Source organism: Podarcis bocagei, assembly GCF_964188305.1.
Source record: "Podarcis bocagei genome assembly, chromosome: 8".
Classification (NCBI taxonomy): domain Eukaryota; kingdom Metazoa; phylum Chordata; class Lepidosauria; order Squamata; family Lacertidae; genus Podarcis; species Podarcis bocagei.
The window spans coordinates 31,287,499-31,305,333 of NC_138133.1; the positions used below are offsets into that span (position 1 = coordinate 31,287,499).

The 17,835-nt window shown below is 40.8% G+C and overlaps 1 protein-coding gene across 3 annotated transcripts; it reads left to right on the plus strand.

The window, feature by feature from the left end:
* Positions 1-1,807: 1,807 nt before the first annotated feature.
* Positions 1,808-17,352, plus strand: MCUR1 (mitochondrial calcium uniporter regulator 1). 3 transcript variants are annotated; one of them, XR_014011056.1, is made up of 10 exons: positions 1,808-2,336; positions 3,093-3,209; positions 3,805-3,908; positions 4,662-4,763; positions 5,224-5,265; positions 7,050-7,121; positions 8,484-8,537; positions 11,094-11,208; positions 11,759-11,999; positions 17,031-17,352. XR_014011056.1 is itself a non-coding variant. In XM_081206580.1 (9 exons), exons 1-9 carry the CDS (start codon positions 2,048-2,050, stop codon positions 11,812-11,814), a joined length of 951 nt encoding a protein of 316 aa, XP_081062706.1. In that variant the 5' UTR covers positions 1,808-2,047; the 3' UTR covers positions 11,815-13,148. The 3 variants fall into 3 exon arrangements, 1 of the variants encoding a protein (XP_081062706.1); XR_014011057.1 differs by having other exon boundaries at positions 11,759-11,891; XM_081206580.1 differs by lacking the exon at positions 17,031-17,352 and having other exon boundaries at positions 11,759-13,148.
* Positions 17,353-17,835: the final 483 nt, after the last annotated feature.

The window sequence follows — 17,835 nt, forward strand, 5'->3', positions numbered from 1 at the left end:
AACAATTGCATCTGGTACGTTTCCACTACAAATATTTCATCTGTGCTATATTTCTGCAAGCTGGGGTGGGCAGAATTCAGGCTTGCAGGATCTCCCTTGTTTTTACCAGAATTCTGATGTCCACCAGCGAGAGTCAGGGCCAACATAGTGAACCTCTTGGTACGCACCACCAATTTAGTTAGTTAAGTCCGCTATTCAAGAGAGCAATGTATGTGCTCAAAAGCAGAATCCAAATGCCTCCCTCCTCAAAAAGGTCAATAATCTAAAAAGTCTTAATATACTATTTAGATTCCTAAACAATAGAGAAGTTTTGCCTAAAGCAAACTGTTTCAACTTGCTGCATAGCAGGACTGGCCTTCACATTGTATTTCAATTGATAATATGGATAGTGATCATTATAATGAATCAGAATTTGAAGTTCTCTTTATAATTATTACATTTTACATTGGGGAGGAAGGGTGGGATATAAATTCAATAAACAAAACAGTACATTTCCCCTTTTTTCTGCATGATAGAAATTCAATAGATTGAGCTTTCCCTTCCTGGAAAAGTTTCACCTGTTTAACTTTTGCCTGTCACAAGTCCATAGAAACATTGGCCACCTTATGTTGCTGTTGTGTTTGTCATCTCTGTCTTGCATACAATCTGAGAGCATGCAGATGATGTGAGCTTCAGTCGTTGCAAATGTCTTTTTTATAGTCACAAGCAGTGAGTGATTCTTTGAAGACTAAATATCAAAGGAAATCTTCTAACATCTAGTAAAAGGCTCAGACTAAAAAGAAAACTACATGAAAACTCATACATATCAAAAGTTACTGCCATTACTTAATGGTATTAAGAAATGTTTTAATTGAATATATACCCAAAAAAATGTAAATTGTAAATTGGCAGGATTACTGCAACAACCTGCTGCTTCATGAGAGTAAATAAAGTAGATGAATAAAAGAATAAGTTAAGTTAATTTAGAATATGCAGGAAATGATAAATATAAATTTAAGGAACTGCAGAAAGAGGAGGAAGGTAGTCGAGTTTTGAACTGTTAAAATGACTGTAAAACTATTGAAACGTATATAACTGAAAATCACAATTTTTTTAAAAAAATGTTTTAATTGTTTCAATATGCAAAAGAGACAATAAACCGATTCTTCCTCACACCTGTGCATATCTTTTTACCTTTGCAATATACAGGGGTCATGTTTGCAGTATGAAATAAGATCGAGTAAGAAAGATCATAAACTCTCATCCTCGTTGCCACCTTTCGCAGCAATTCACTTCTCCCCAATGTTTAAAACTGAACCCAGAAGTTACTTCTGTAGACTTTGTGTTCTTGTCTATGTGTCTATAAATATGTACACATATATAACTGAAAATCACAAATAATTTTTTTATACACAGAGAGAGAGTGCATTCCCCCCCCCCAATTTTTTTTAGGGGTACTCTCATTTTCCTACTCATGTTGAAATACTGCCCCTCAATGAGGTCAAACTTAGATTCCCAAAATGTTTAGGGGTATGCGTACCCCCAGAAAAAAGCACTGTATACGAAAAACCCTGAAAGGGGAGAGGAGACGAAACAAACCAAGAAGACAGTGGCCGTCCGTTTTCCCTTCTGGAAAGGTTTAAGCCTTGCTGTCCCCCCCATTAAAGCTCATGGGAACACGACTTGCACATATTCCTGGAGGGGCCCCGCGGACGCCCCGGAGCAAGCAGCGAGTTAGTTTTCTCCCTGGCAAACGTCAACCTCTGTCAACGAGGGTGAGCGAGCTGAGCAACGCCTCCCTCCTCCTCCTCCTCCCAGTCTCCACCCCTGCGAGGAGCGCCGTGTGTCACAGAAGCAGCACCACTTGAAGTGGGTGGCGGCGCGTTATCAGCACCCTCCGAAAAGAGCCCGTCTCCTCCGCGGCTGGCGAGGAGGGCGGAACATGTTTGTGCCGGAACCACTGCGCCGCTGGGTTGGGCAGCCAGACGGAGGGAATGACGCGGCTACGAAACGACCAAGGCGAAGAAGCCCTTAGGCCTTGACCTCGAGCGGGAGGCGAAGCGGGGTGATGGTCAGAGGTCAGGCCGCGGCCGCCGCCGCCGCGGCGGTGGAGAGCGCGAGGAAGGGCTTTTTGGATTCGCGAGGGCCGCGCGGCTTCGTCCTCCTCCCGTTCCCGCCGGGCCCCGCCCGCTCCCGCCGTTGCCTAGGAGACTGGAAGCGCACCGGCTCCCTCGCGCCGGGACTCGGGCGGGGCGGCGGCGGCGGCGCGAGCTCCTTCCCGGGAGGCCGGCGCGGGACGGGGCTTCGCTTCCTCAGCCTGGGCGCGGGGGGCCGGTGCCCAGCCGCTGGGGCGCGAGGTGAGAGCGGTTGAAAGGCCAGCCCGGAGCGGAGGGGTCGGGGAAGGGGCGAGGCTGGGGCTTCACGGCGACTTCTGGGACTCGGTTCTCAGGGCTGCTGTCAAACTCGAGAGAAACGTTTGCCTCTTGAGCGCCGCCCCTGCTTACTTTGAGAATAAAATACGTAAATGTTTGTGAAATGTGTTTTGGTTTCAGGGCCCTGTTGCCCACCCAGTGCCGGATTTACGTATAAGCTAAAGAAGCTAAAGCTTAGGGCCCCACTCTATTGGGGGGAACTGGATGTACATTTTCAAAATATAAGATAAAAACCAAATAAAACCTACATACAGCAACAGTGTTTTCCCATACAGTATTTTCTACATACAGAAAACAGTGTTTTCTGGGTTTCCCCAGATAGGCTGGGGAAACCCAGCCAGATTGGGGGGGGGGGGAAATAAATAATAAATTGTTGTTGTTGTGTAGGCTCCTATGATGTAAGTAATTTAAGAAATTCAACACAAAAAACAGTGACAATTCATTGTTAACAAAGGACAGCTGGACATATAAAGTGCCCCATTACCTTCAGTAGCTTAGGGCCTCATCAAACCTAAATTCGGCCCTGCCTATGTTGGGTGTTTGTGGTGGGGTTGGGGTTGCATCCTGTAGAGTTGTTTGGTAAACCAGGGGAGGGATTTGTAAATTACATATATCAGTATGCTATTGTTCTACTGTTGACACTTAACTACTTTTATGCATTTTCCTTTTTTTTTAAATTAGATGTGAATATCCATGCATCATATCCACAACTTGAAAACAAGAGTAGTTTCCCCCCATCAGGAAACAGGAAGCTTTATTTTGACACCCATGCCTTTGTATGCCTTCTAGAAGAAAATGGTAATTCTTTTGCAGTGATTGTTAATATGTAAATTGTAAACATTGATATTAGTAACTGTGGATTCCCCCCCCCCCGCAAAAAAATCTGTTTCTCTTCAATCAAAAGTGCAGTCACTTTCTATGCATGTTGTTCTGATTATGGGCATTAGCTCTAACTGAATGAAATCTGGTAACTTCACAAAAATATTTCCATGCGATAACTGTATTTTCCTCTTTTGTCTGTGCCAGTACTTTCATGTAATTTTTGTGAAACTGTTGAATTTTCCTCATGTTCCAATATTGCAAAACTCTTTGGAGGACTAGATTTATTTATACTGCATTCCTAAACCCCTGCTAATGGGGGACTTTTGAGTACATGTCCGTGATATTATGCTGTTAGATATGTATACACTTGTATAGGACATCAAATCTTCATAGAGGCTCTAAAGAAGCTACAATCTTCCATTTTAAACTTCAGGCTGTTCTGTAAATAATTCCTACAGCAGCCTTTGTTTATGTGAATGTTATGTTTCTGTTTAGTTATATATGAAATGTATATAGCTAATGTTTAGCAACATATAGAGGTTTCTAAATTTTGCAATATTCTGTATTCTAGGATTCACTACTCAGCAGTCTGAGATTATTGTGTCTGCTTTAATAAACATCATAAATAACAACATGAATGTGATATACAAGGACATGGTCACAAAAGTGCAACAGGTATAAATGAATGTGGAAATTTCTTAAATATTTATTGTTAATTGCTGTTTTAAAAGCTGGAGCAAAAACAAATCCCTTTGTTGTTAGCAATTACGATATGTCCTTTCTAATAGTTTGATATTACTTCATTTTCTGTCCAGTGCTAAACCCCCTTACCTTTGCTGCACTACACCCAGTCAGGCAATAAGATTCTGACAGCAGTAGCCTGCAGTGACCCTTGGAAAGGGGTGGTTTCAAGGTGGGATGCCAGCAGCTGTGGATCCCCTGAGGGGCTTGATCATTGGTCTCCTCAGCAACACCAGTGTATGGTCTGGCTACTGATGTAAAAATGTTCATGCATGAACTGAATAGACTACCTGAGTGCAAGTAACCTGTAGCTTTCCAGATGGTGTTGGATTCAAGCTCCAATCAGCCTCTGCTAGCATGGACAATGATGAGGAACAATGGACATCTGGAGGGCCACGGGTTCCCCACACCTGACCTAGTTCATTGTGCAGTATGGTCTAGATGCTACTGCACAATAAAATTTCTACCTTTCCACCCATATTATCCCCATCCTTCTCTTCCTCTGAACATTAGCTGGGAAGACTGGGAAAAACAGGGCTCTCTTTGAGTTTGGTTGGGTGCTGGATGAAACCTTCAGACAGAGCAAATACTGGAGTACTAGTTGCTTAAAATATTTGCTGTACAGTAGAGGAAAACATCTTATTGGCATTGGTGATATTAGACTGAAGTAATTTTTTTCTTTTAAAGGAAATTGCTCTTCAGCAGATAATGTCTCATATTGGTGGTGTGAAAAAAGACATGATTATTTTGGAAAAGAGTGAATTTTCAGCACTTCGAGCAGAAAATGAGGTAAAGGCAAACATTCTTGGTAAAACATCCAGGTCTATTTATCCAACATGCATTGGATAAGATTGTGAACCCCCTCAACCCACATCTAGCAGTAAGGGGAAATATTGTAGTTACTGCATTTTAATTAACCTTTGATTTAGTAAAGCATTTGGGATGCTTGGAAGAGGAAATATCACAGTAAAAGCAAGAATAGAAACCAGTATGTGGAGATGGCTTTTGAATTTAACAGGAACAACTTATTGGGTACAATGTAGAGAAAGTGAGTTGAACACAATCCTTGCAAAATAGGCAAAGTTGTTCACTGATGATGGAGATATTATCTTTGGAATTCCAAAGTCTCCACTTGCTTAGACCCTCTGTAACATCAAAACAACCAATATGTATGCATTAGTATTTTTGTATTTTGTACTTATGTAGTTTTAACATGTATTCTCTCTCTTTTTAATGCAAAATAAAAAAGAAAATAAAACTTCAACTTTACCAGCTAAGAAAGCAAGTAATGGTAAGATTTTTTGGACTTGAATAATATAACTACACTGAACATAATATTCTAGTTAACCATGTCTGATCTTTCTGTAAGTAAATATTTTAAGACTACCACTGCTTTTGAACAAGTGTCAAAGGTGATGTTCTCGACTAGCTACCTGCTAATCCAGGAAGGAGCACAACACATGCACAATGCTAGATTCAGGATTTTTCTCCTGGGTGACACCTATGTACAGCATTAGTCTAGAAAACTGAACCACATAAAAGACGACTACAGGGGATGGGCTTATGACTCATCGTAGCTGCTTTCTTTTGAGCCAACATACGAAATGGGAAAAATCTTATCTGGCTTTCTTTTTAATCCAAGCTGGAGAAGTTGGGTTCATAATACTTGTCTCTCCCTTTGAGACTAACCCAAGCTTCTTTCTGGGCCTGAGGCTGGTGAACTTCAGCAGTATCTCTATTTATAGTATTTTTATACTGATTTTCAGACCAGACCTTTCAGAGCAGTTTACATAAGGTTTTGGTTGCTGTTTTTAAAGTATAATACAACAAAAACAGGATAATGGATCATAAAAGAACTAAAAGCCTAATGAAATGGATTTTAAAGCGCAATAAAACAGAGCTAATTCTCTCATCCCTAGACACATGCGGTCCTGTGGCCTGAGGTTTGGGGTAGTTATTGTTGAGAGGTAGAGCATGGCAATAGCAACCATCTTTCTTGAGACAAGCATGTGCATGAAGGGATGCCCTTTGGATGTGCTCCCTTGCCCTCTTTTAGTTCACTTCTTTGTCTTCCTTGCAGTATTATTGCTCTGCTCTTGTCGCGCCACTTTCTTCAGTTAAGTTATCAATGTAGCCTGTATCCCCTTTGGGGATCAAAATGTGTTTTGTTTTGTTTTGTTTGGGTAATGAAAACACTTTAATTGTATAAAACTGGAATTTCATGAACTCCTGTTTATGTGTAGTCTGTTGTGCACCTTTATGGTGGCATTGTCGGTTTGTTGGAACCATTGTTCAGGTGTTAAACTATAAAATACCATCTCACTGAGCTGAACCATTTATAGCTGCTAAATAAGTAACTCGCTGACTGGTGTTTCTGTAACTGAGGTAACAGGAAGTTGTATAATAGCTGCAGTCACTGTGTTTTGAGCTCAGAATTATGGCAGCTAATTTCTAAAGTTGGATGACTTTTTGTTAGAAAGATAGACCCTCCCTAGCTGTATTGATACCAGGATCTAGAGTCACCTATACTTTTTATAAACATTTGAGTATAGTTCCCAGTTAGGCACTTTTGCGGTCCTCGGTATTGCGGGAGTTCAGTTGCAGAAAGAGCTTGGTAGGGTTGAATTCCTCCCCACTCCCAAACATCTGAAATAAACCAGTACAGTGGTACCTCGCAAGATGAAAAACGCGCAAGACGAAAGAGTTTTCTGTTTTTTGAGTCGTTCCGCAAGACGAATTTCCCTATGGGCTTGCTTCGCAAGATGAAACGTCTTGCGAGTTTGTTTCCTTTTTCTTAAAGCTGCTAAGCCGCTAAGCCGTTAATAGCCGCTAAGCCGTTAAGCCGTTAATAGCCGCTAAGCCGCTAATAGCCGCTAAGCCGCTAATAGCCGCTAAGCCGCTAATAGCCGTGCTTCGCAAGACGAAAAAACGGCAAGACGAAGAGACTCGCGGAACGGATTAATTTCGTCTTGCGAGGCACCACTGTATAGGCAATGATGGACAGCTAAAAACAGTAGTGCTTTACTTAAGAAATTAAGAATTTGTATGTCTATTTGTTGTTTAATCCATCTGTAGGATGAAGTTTCCAAAGTTCGTACAGATAGCAAACTAGATTTCAACTTGGAAAAGAGCAGAACAAAAGAATTGGTATGTAGTCTTTCTTTAAGATTTATTGATGTATTACATTTATATTCCATTTTTTCCACCAAGGAGCTCAAAGGAGGGGTACGTGGTCTTCTCCCTGCACACAATTTATCTTCACAACAACCCTGTGAGGTAGGGTTAGGGTGACAGTAATTGACCCAAGGTCACCCAGTCAGCTTCATGGCTGAGTGGGAATTTGAACCCTGGTCTCCCAAGTCATAGTCCAACACTAACCATTACACCACACTGGTTGTTCAGGAAAGGTTGTTCAGAAACTGCCATGCTGTATAACTTTAGACAAAGTATTATTTTTAATCTGTTAGCCTTTTTGCATTAAGAATTATAGCAGTCATCTGTGGGAATGGTGGTGTAGTGTAGAGTGTTTAGACATAATGCTGGATTTAAAACAAGATTCATTTGTAGAATGCCAATCTCTTGCAAAATATGAAAAAAAAATTGACGTTTACATTTTAGGATCTTGATGAGTGTTTCGTAACACTGAACGCTGTCAGTACTGCATTTTTTAAATAAAAAAACTTGTCTTTTGCCAACCTGTAAATGCTTCATAACAAGCAATGTCCAAAAATAACCTCTGGCACGTATTGAGGAGCATTTGTAATTCTTTGTAGGTTTGTAAGCGTTGAATGTTAAATCTCAACAGCTGATATTTTGGGTGATGGTTAACTTGCTATGTTTGCATGGCCATCACATGGGGGTAGAGAAACACACACAGGGTCAAATGCAGCCTTCCAGACCTCTTCATCTGGCCCATTGAACTCTGTCCAGACAATGCCCCTCTTCTCTCCCCCCCCCCCAGCCATACCTCTCATCAGCAACCCTCCTCAAGTACTTTTGCCTGGCTAGATTGTGTCCTTTAACTGTAGGTCTTCTTGCTTCTCTGGATGGTGAGTGTAAATATAAACTTCTGATTTTTGTTTAGCTGGGAGGTAGCCTGCTGTATAAAAAAGCAAAACACCTGTTGACCTGCCCGCTTTTGCCTTTGGCCATGCCACCTTTGTCATGTGAGTCATGTGAGGGAACATGGCCCTTGCTCTGAATAAGGTTTTCTACCTCTGACACAAAAGAATCAGAGAATTGTAGAGTTGGAAGGGGCCCTAAGGATCATCTAGTCCAACCCCCTCTAATGTAGGAATTTGCAGCTGAGCCATACAGAGATCAAATCTACAACCTTGGTATTATCAGCACCATGTTCTAACCAACTGAGCTATATTGCAATGAGCAGTAGAAGTTGTTCCAGTAAAACTGGAAGGTGGGTTGACATTCATAGTGTTAATGAAAGATGCACATGAATGAAGGGTGTTGGTTATTTTACACGGAAGGTAATCCATTGTTCTTAAATTTCAGTACTCGCTTAATGAGAGGAAACAGTTGAAAATGAGAACAGAAGTAGTGGAATTGGTAAGAATGATGAACTTAACGCTCAATCAGGGTAATAGTCCTCTTCACATCTGTTGTATAGGCTTACATGCATACCACCATTATGGGAATGGCATTAAAATATCTGTGTGGTAGAAGTAGAAATAAGTGCAAAATGGCAGTTAACTGATGCTTAAAGTTCGATAGTGAATTTCTGTTAAAACCATGTAAGCACAATGGGTTGAATCGAACACTGCTGGGTGTGTGAGCAGAATGGACTTCTCCTAGGTCTATGCTGGATTCAACTCAATATGAAACATGAAGCTTAGATGGGATTGAAGCATGCAAAACTAGAAGATTAATTTTATGCACAGTCAGCCTTAATTTTTTTGTATATTTCAGAATTTTGGATTTGGACAAATATCTTAGGTATTTGCTTGTGAATTAAGCCCAGTAAGTTAGTGCAGTACTGTACATGTTCAAGTATATTTTAACTCACCAGATTAATTCATAATACAAACATACTGTATTTTTCCGTCTATAAAACGCCCCCATGTATAAGACGCCCCCTATTTGGGGGGACTTCGATTTAAGAAAATGGGGGGAGATGGCCCCCATGTATAAGACGCCCCAAAATTTTGGACATTGTTTTTTAAGGGAAAAAATCTAGTCTTATACATGGAAAAATACGGTATATCCACTAGCAATATGAATGAAAACCTCACAGATTTTTGAGGGTTTCTAGTAAAAAATATTTGAAGTGAATGTGGCTGGTCACCTAACTACACACTTACCCTGACTTCTATAAAAGATCCCAATGAAATATATAATTATTTGAAGTAGCCATGTTTTGAGATATGAATAGAGAAAAAGCATAAGCCATCTGGTGTGCTTCTGTTGTCAGTGGCTTAGCCTCAACGCACTGTTTACAATTCTACCTTTTTCTCTTGGGAGCTACCTGTAGCCTGAATAACACCACCATCGTTCCTTTTGCATTTACTCAGCCTTTGGGGGCATATAGAAGGAGGCATAATTGCAGATAGTGTGCTTTACTTGGCACTCTCTCTGTTTGAACATGAGATGCTTTAAGTATGTGGGAAGGATGCTTTTATGTGTGTGAAAATAAATCAAATTGGGCTTGTTTCTGCTTGTTCGGTATTTTCATGTAGGAAGCATTTATTACAATCAAACTAGCCAACAATGAAAATTTTTAAAAAAAACATTTTTTCTTTAAAAATCTGAGCATGCAGGTTCAGTTTTAATTACATTTACTCTGAAGTATGTCCCATTTGAGATTAAAAGAGATTACGCCCAAAACAAATGACTTAAAATTGCAGCCATAAATAAATGATCTACTGCATCTGTTTCAGACAGAAGGTGAGATTTGCCTAAGGAACCCTGGCACACAAACTTACACAGCAGGGTTTCCCCACTTCTCCTCCTGCATTCCCTTCCCCCCAAAAAATTGGCTTGCAGGGATTTAGAGAGCCCCTGGAACAATGTAAAAGGAAGGATGAAAGCTGGAATGCTTGCGCAGATGAAACATTCAAAAAGTGTAACCTTTAAACCTGCCCAGAGAATCTTTTTTCAGCTCAGCTTGGAGATAGTGGAGGTTGAAGCGGGGGCATTTTTCCATGTGTAACATGCACCTCCATCCATCAGCTACAGCCCTTCCCCTTAAAAAGTGCTCTTGCTATAACAGCAACATTCACATTGGGGCGGGGGTGTTACTCCATCCATATATAGAAACATTTTAACTGCTTAGGTTCTTATTTGGTTTTTGGGTATTCTCCGAGAAAGGTAATTGGATGATACTACTAGGTTAGGCACACAAGCTATATAGTGGAGCGGGGGGAGCCTCTGACCCATTGGCTAAAGATACGCTGCCATACTGGACTTTCCCCAGCTCACAGTCCTCAGTGTTCCTGTTCTAACTATCATGCTGGCAAAACAGTGTGTGTTATCCCTGTTTTGTGAGGCCAGTCAGCTTCAGTGTTGAGTGGTAGAAGTGGCTTCACTCCTGCAGTGGCGTCTAGAAGTAGATCACATTGGTGAAGCAACGACAGAGTGCTTTGCTCTGCTTTGCTGGCCTGATTGCCTATTGCTTCCATCCCGCAAGGTGAGAAGGAAATCCCGTTTCTTACTGCACAGCATGGAAGTGAGGTTTGTGTGTGCATTATAGTCTTAGCAGAAGTGACTTTTTAAGCTAATTCCCAAGTGGACTGGAGAGAATCTACCAATAAGTGTCCAACCATAATATAATGTTGGACACAAGCAACTGGCAGAGTATTGCAGAAAATAAAAACCTTGCCTTCAGCAGAAAAAAAGAGTTTTGGGGAGGGGAAAATTGCAGAAGCAGCCCAAAGACGACTGAGCATGTTTAGTGGGCATGGAATACTGTCTGCCTGTTGGAGAGAGGGAACAGAAGATCATGGTGAGAGAGAGTGCAATGGAGGAGCTGGAATGCTGAAGGGGGAGCAACATTTTGTTAGATGGTCTCACTCTGTTAAAAGTTACAGTACTGTATTGCTTTTTAGAGATGTGAATGCAGTGTTTAAACTGTATTGAGATATTGTTCCCTTTTTTTCTTTTTTAAAGCATGCCCAACAGGATAGAGCTTTAACACAGACGTACAGGAAAATAGACACTGAAGTTGCAGGCCTGAAAACAATGCTTGAATCGCACAAACTTGACACCATTAAATATTTAGCAGGTATGTAGTTCTGTCATGGTGCAGATGCTTAGTAACTGTCTCAGTTGTCTGGTACTCATATGCACGTGTTTCATATTCTTTGTATCAAGTGTGACGGCTTTTGGTGTCTAAGAGTTACTAATTATCTAGTGGAGTTGTATCCATTGATTTTAGAACACGGATACCTCTGGTTAGTATCTGGATATTAGCATCTTTTGCTGCTGTTGTGTGCACCTGGAAAGCTTGGAAAGCCAACACCACGCTGATCCTTTTAATCTTCTTTCCACACTAGTGCAAGGAAAAGTCTAGGGTAGGGGCACACACATAAGAGCAGGCACAGCAAGCCCCGCGACTCTTTTGCCAGGGGCACGTGCCCCATCTTGCCCCTGCCCCCTTGATCCAGCCTGAATCATGCAAATCCTATCGGTTTCCATGTTGTCTAACAGTGCAGGCAAGATCCAAGTAAAATGATTAAGCGTTAAAAATACTTTTCTTTAGCCAGACTTTCATTTTCAAAAGGATTAAAATCTGACAATATGCATTCTTTCTTCTCCCCCTTATTTTCTTCCAGGTTCAGTATTTACATGCCTTACAGTCGCACTGGGGTTTTACCGTTTATGGATATAACAAAGCATCTCTCTTGAAAGGACTTGTACTGTCTTGCCTTACCAAAAAAACAAAAAACCCCACAACCCTACGAAAAAGTATTGTCACTTTATTGAAATAATGCAGTCTTTACTTCAGAGTCACTGCCATTTTATTTATTTGTTTAGACTACAGAATGTAGCCAAAGAATGTGCCTCAGAACAAATGTAAGTACTGAAATACTGATAGAAACATAGCCTGGAATCACAGGCAACTGTATTTTGCACATCAGAGCCCACTCATCTAAATTTTTGTGTGTCTCTGGGCTATTGTAAAACTAAAATGTCAGGTTATAAACATATCAAGCATGATAAGTTATAGTAGAATGTACTAGGGTTTTATATGTCAAGTACCAAGGGAGGAAAAAATATAAGCATTCTTTTTGACATCATTCCTTCAGAGGTGAAAAACTATTCAATTAAATTGCAAGTTATCTTTCCACTAGTGTTGATAAAACACTATGGGTGGAATTCAACATCACACTTTTCCAGTCGTTCTATCTGTGCAATTGTTCCAGTCTGCCAGCCGGAACAATGCCTCCCCTTCTCCACGCCACACACTGTTTGGGAATTCTCCTGGTCTCCCCAGAACCAATTTTGGGGATCACAGGGAGAGGGTGGGGGAAAGCCCCATTGTGCAAACAAAAATCCTAGCACAGGGCTTCCACAGATGGGGCTGGTTAGTTGAATCACACCCATTGTAAATATTTTATTGTACTTTAATAGATTGACAGGTTTTATTGTGGTCTGCTGTTGTAAAATTCCGTCCAAATAATAATGTTTTACGAGCATATGTAGAAATATCATGTTCATAAGCAAATGCCAAAGAAACAATAGACTAGAAACCACCACATGCTAGCCGTTACCTTGATATAAAAGTGGAAAAAATAAAGCTCAGTGAGATACATGAGCTTTTTATATAGGCACTGATTGGTTGATAGAAGAGAGTGGCCTCCATTCAAAAATTTACGAAAAATAAGGTAGAGTTCATTGAGGGAAATTAAGAAGCAGATAGTGCAGTCTTATACATATCTACTTTAAACCACTTAGAAGGCATTTTGGTAAGTAAGCAGTGTATAAAGTCGTGATAATCTTATTAATAGTAAGTTCTGATGAGATCATTGGAGCATGAAAGCAAACTCAGATGCAGCTCAGTAGTAGGAAAATTCACTAGAATGATTGCCTTATTTTGTGGGGTGTCTTGAACAGTTTGAAAATATTAATAAGTACTTCCTAGTGTTATTATCGAGGAATATCTATATGTAGACTAATGACTGATGAATGTAACCTTTTTTTAGAGCAAGCCATTCTAAATAATAATAAAAAAAATGCAGTAGAACTGGGAATTGCAGCTAGAACATATTTTTTAGGTCACAGTTCTCAAATACTTACCTGAAAATTAGTTCCACTGAGATTAGGAGAACAGACTTGCATATAATTGCTCTGACCCAGAGACGCTTGTGTACAAACTGCCTGCAGAGACTTTTGGGATTTTTTGAAAGTTGCTTTTGCGAAGAAAGCAACTAAAATATGATTAATAATAATAATTCAGTGCTCTGATAATCTTACTGTTAGATTACTGCAATACGTGGGGCTGCTTCTGAAAATGGTTTGAAAACTTAGTGCAGAATTCAGCAGCCAGGTTGCTCACCGGGACAAGATGGTTTGAGCATATTACTCTGCTCCTGGTCCAGCTGCATTGGCTACCAATTAGTTTCTGGGCCCAATTAAAAGTCCTGGTTTTGACCTATAAAGCCTTAAACGGCTCAGGACCGCAATACCTCAAGGACCGCCTCCTTCCATATGAACCTACCTGGACCCTGACATCATCTTCTGAAGCCCTTCTTCGTGTGCCTCCTCCACGAGAGGTCCAGAGGATTGCAACACGAGAACGGGCCTTTTCTGCAGTGGCTCCCCGTTTGTGGAATGCTTTCCCCAGGGAGGTTCGCCTGGTGCCTTCATTATACACCTTTAGGCGCCAGGCTGAAACTTTCCTCTTTAACCAGGCCTTTGGTTGACTGACGTTCAGTGCCCTTTTAAAATGTGTTTTTTTGGGCGGTAGTTATTGGGTTGTTTTTGTTTTTATTTTGATTCTATGTTTTTATATTGTGATTTTAGCCTGCGAACCACCCTGAGACCTGCGGGTATAGGGCGGTATACTTATTTAATAAATAACAACAATAATAATACAGAATAGATACATCCCCGAACAGAAAGAAATACATGGAATGGGCCGTAAGAGTTTGCTGGGGTAAGCACTTAGTGTTCTTCGTCAGGCTTTCTGTAGCGGCACCTCCCAATACCACTCATTTTCTATGCTTAACCATCCCCGTTTCAGGGACTGAAATGTTAGCACTGCCTCCAGAAAGAGTTTAAGTCACATACCGTATTTTTCATCCCATAGGACGCTCCGTCCCATAGGACGCACCTAGTTTTTTTGGGGGGAAATAAAGGAAATTTCCCCCCCTTTATTTCCCCCCCAAAACCAGGTCGGGGAAACCAAACCAGGTTGGGGAACAGCGGTATGGCGGCGCTGCTCCTCCCCGCTGTTCCCCGAGCTTGTGGGGCTGGCCGATGTCTGCCCGGCCCGAGGGGCGCTCTGCTTCAGCGCGCCCCTCGCGCTGGGCGGCAGGCTGCTATCCGCAGCCTAGGGAGCCCTGCAGGAACTCCCGCGGGCTCCCCAGGCTTGCTCATAGCTTCCTGAAGCCTGGAGAGCGAGAGGGGTGGGTGCGCACCGACCCCTCTCGCTCTCCAAGCTTCAGCGAAAGCCTGTATTCGCCCCATAGGACGCACACACATTTCCCCTTCATTTTTGGAGGGGGAAAAGTGCGTCCTATAGGGCGAAAAATATGGTACTTAGTTTGCTTCAATACATGCCCCCCCCAGTTTAGTTACTGTATAGTGACTTTATTGTTGGCTGCTACTTTTAACATTTTAATCAACATTTAAAAAGCAGTAAAATAGACAAGCAGGATTTGCTAAATAATACGAGTGACTATTCAACATGCCAAAAAAGTAAGCACTGAAGATATTGACCTCTTTTTTGTTGTTGCCAATATGCTGCATGCACAATGGGTTTTTTTTAAAGAATTACGTAACTGCAACCTGATCCAAAGCCTCTTTATATTGTAAGCTGATATATTGTACAAGCACTTCCAACTAAATTTCATCTAATATAAACCAGTGGCAAAGAATATTTTGTAAACAGATATCTTCCTGGACCAAGATACCCTAAAAAGCTTACTTGCTTATGGTTTAGTTCTAGTTAATATAAATCCTTCATATTTAAGCTTAACAGTACCTATGATCCTGTATGTAGCTGTTTAGAATTATATCCCATTGATTTCAGTGGAATGTACTTTTGAGCAAGATGCTTAAAATCACACCCTGGTGTCCCATGGAAGTTTGGGGATTTTGTGTGACCTGATTCCAAGTAACCAATTTTAACACTGGGATCTACATTGATTTTTAGAATATTGTACTGAATTACATTAGAAGCTTACTTTGTTATAGAGGGGTGGGGGAGATTAATATTTTTATCTTTAACACTGTCTTGGTGTGTGTATGTGTTAGATTACTGCATCATGTTTATTTTCTTCCAGAACCTTGTGATCCCAAGTAAGCATTGAGGTTCTGAAATATAAATGGGGATGGAAGGATAACAGTTTATTGCTTCACTGGCATTTTTAATGAGATCCTCTGTGCTTTCCCGCTCCTTTTCTATACTTTGCTTTCTGTGCTGATACTAAAGCACCTTAATCCACATGGACCCAAAAAGTTTATCCTGCGTTGTTTGGATAATCAACTTAGGTTGCTTCTTTTCTCTGTTTATTTAAACAAGCTTTATTGCAAGCAAAGATCCAGCTACCAAGCCCTGATGTATTGTCTCTTACTTTCCAAAATGGTGTGTAAGGTTCATGTGTGAAAACCACAGGTTTAGTAAACAGATGTGTAATGGTTAAACCTGTGTTTTGAGAATTATACTGCATATATATATATATAGAAAGAGAAAGGTTAGAAACATGGATTGACTTGATGCCAGAATATTTCTTTGTGAAATAAACTTTTACACATGAATATATTATTCAGGATAATGTGGTCTTTTTGCTTAGTATTATATACTGTCTGTATCTTCCCCAACTTAGTGCCCTTCAGATCATTTGGATTACAGTATCCATCAGAACCAGTCAACATCTCCAATAGTTATAGGAATGACAGAATTTTTGTTGTCACCAGGTTGGGAAAGGCTGGACTTGATTTAATTTGGAATTTAAATTCCTTGTATCTATATCTCCCTAGAATTCTCATCACTTTGTGTGCATAATGTAGGTTTACATACTTCTACATACTTTTGCTGTGGTGAAATCTATAAAGTTGATTTCTATTCCATATTCCAAATGCATATGTTCATTTTAGGAGAGCAAAGCAATTTTATTTTTTTTTAACCCAAGCCTTTTAACTTCGCATTTAAATTTTCAGTACAAACTATTAATTTGTCTCCGTTGAGAGCTGAGAGATGCTGTGGAAATGTGATGTTGAAGTCTTTCCCCAACTCTGGTGCTCATGCCACTCCTGTCCTTTACAGGGCTTGCATTTAACTTAGGAAAAATAGTGCCCCTCCAGAAAGGGCAGGTAGACTACCGTAATTGCCATTTGGTGTGGAGCTTCTTACTTAGTGTTCCAGTTTTATCTCTTTGTGTTCCATTTGTGCTCCAGGTTTATCATTTTGCTCAGAAGCAAGAACTGCAGAGGGGCTGGACAAGAGTAATGAATGCAAGTTGTGCAAGATCTGTTCTGGCAGATCCTGTCTATGGTCAATTTTAGTTCAATTGAATTAAAGCACATGGTGGGATATGAAAGTTTTTCTGAAAAACTAAAGCATTGGAATTGCAATAGATAAAAGTAAGGATCAAATTTTCCAAACTGGTTAACTTGTTGGCTCAGTAGTGATGTGCTCCTCATTAGAAACATATGGGACTGTGAAAACTTGGTAAACACGAAGCAAGGCAGACATGGGGAACCTGTGTCCTTCAGATGTTGCTGGACTTCAACAACTCCAGCCAGCATAGTGACTGGTCAGGAATTACCAAGCCCAAGAGTAAGATGTATAACTGAATAGTGTATTCAAACATATTGAATATTGTGCAGTGCTGTATGTACATTATTACTCTGTTGACCTATTACTTGCATTTTCCATAGTAACACTGAAGACAGGAATGCTTGAGAAAATGTTCCTACACTCTATGGAGGGAAGGCGAGTATTGACTTGCACTGTAATAACAAAGCACCCCCCTTGGTTGAATGGTTCTACTTAATCTGTGCCACTGCCACCATTCAGACTCTCTCCTTTCCGCTAAACCCTTACCAATAACCTTGTAACTGTGGGGTACAGGCATAGTACAAAGCCTGTCATATACAAATGCTATATTTAACAAAAGGTATGTATGTTTATTACAAAGTTAGGACAAGCTTATCTGACTATTTTAAATAGTACTGTATGATTAAATGAGTATGAACTATGTTAACTTGTTACTGTCAGTTTATATGCCAACAGCTTATATTCAACTGTTAATGTTAAGCTAAGGTGGTTTTAAGGAAGCAGCTAGTTACCCTATAAAAATTGCCCTTTCTACCCACCCCTCCACCCCAGTCAAGCCTCACCAACACCATAACTGAGGGCTCTGCTGGAAGCCTCTTTCCCCAACCCTTTACTGACCTATTGAAATGCAACTTTGCCTTTCTGTACTTGCCCCGGAGGTGGTAGTCATCCCTCTGGTGTTTCTACTGCCAGACACCAGTGACCTATACTCCAGACTGCTTCTCACTTCTCCTCTAAGCACTGCAGGTTCTCCCTGGTTTCTTCAGCCTAAAACAGCTTAGCCTCTTCAGCTATACCCATCAAATCATAGGCTACCAACCAACTCCATGTGCATCTTAGGTCTTCCGTCTTCTCCAATCATCTTTTGCCATCTTCTTCTTCTGGCTGACTCCACAAGCACCAGCA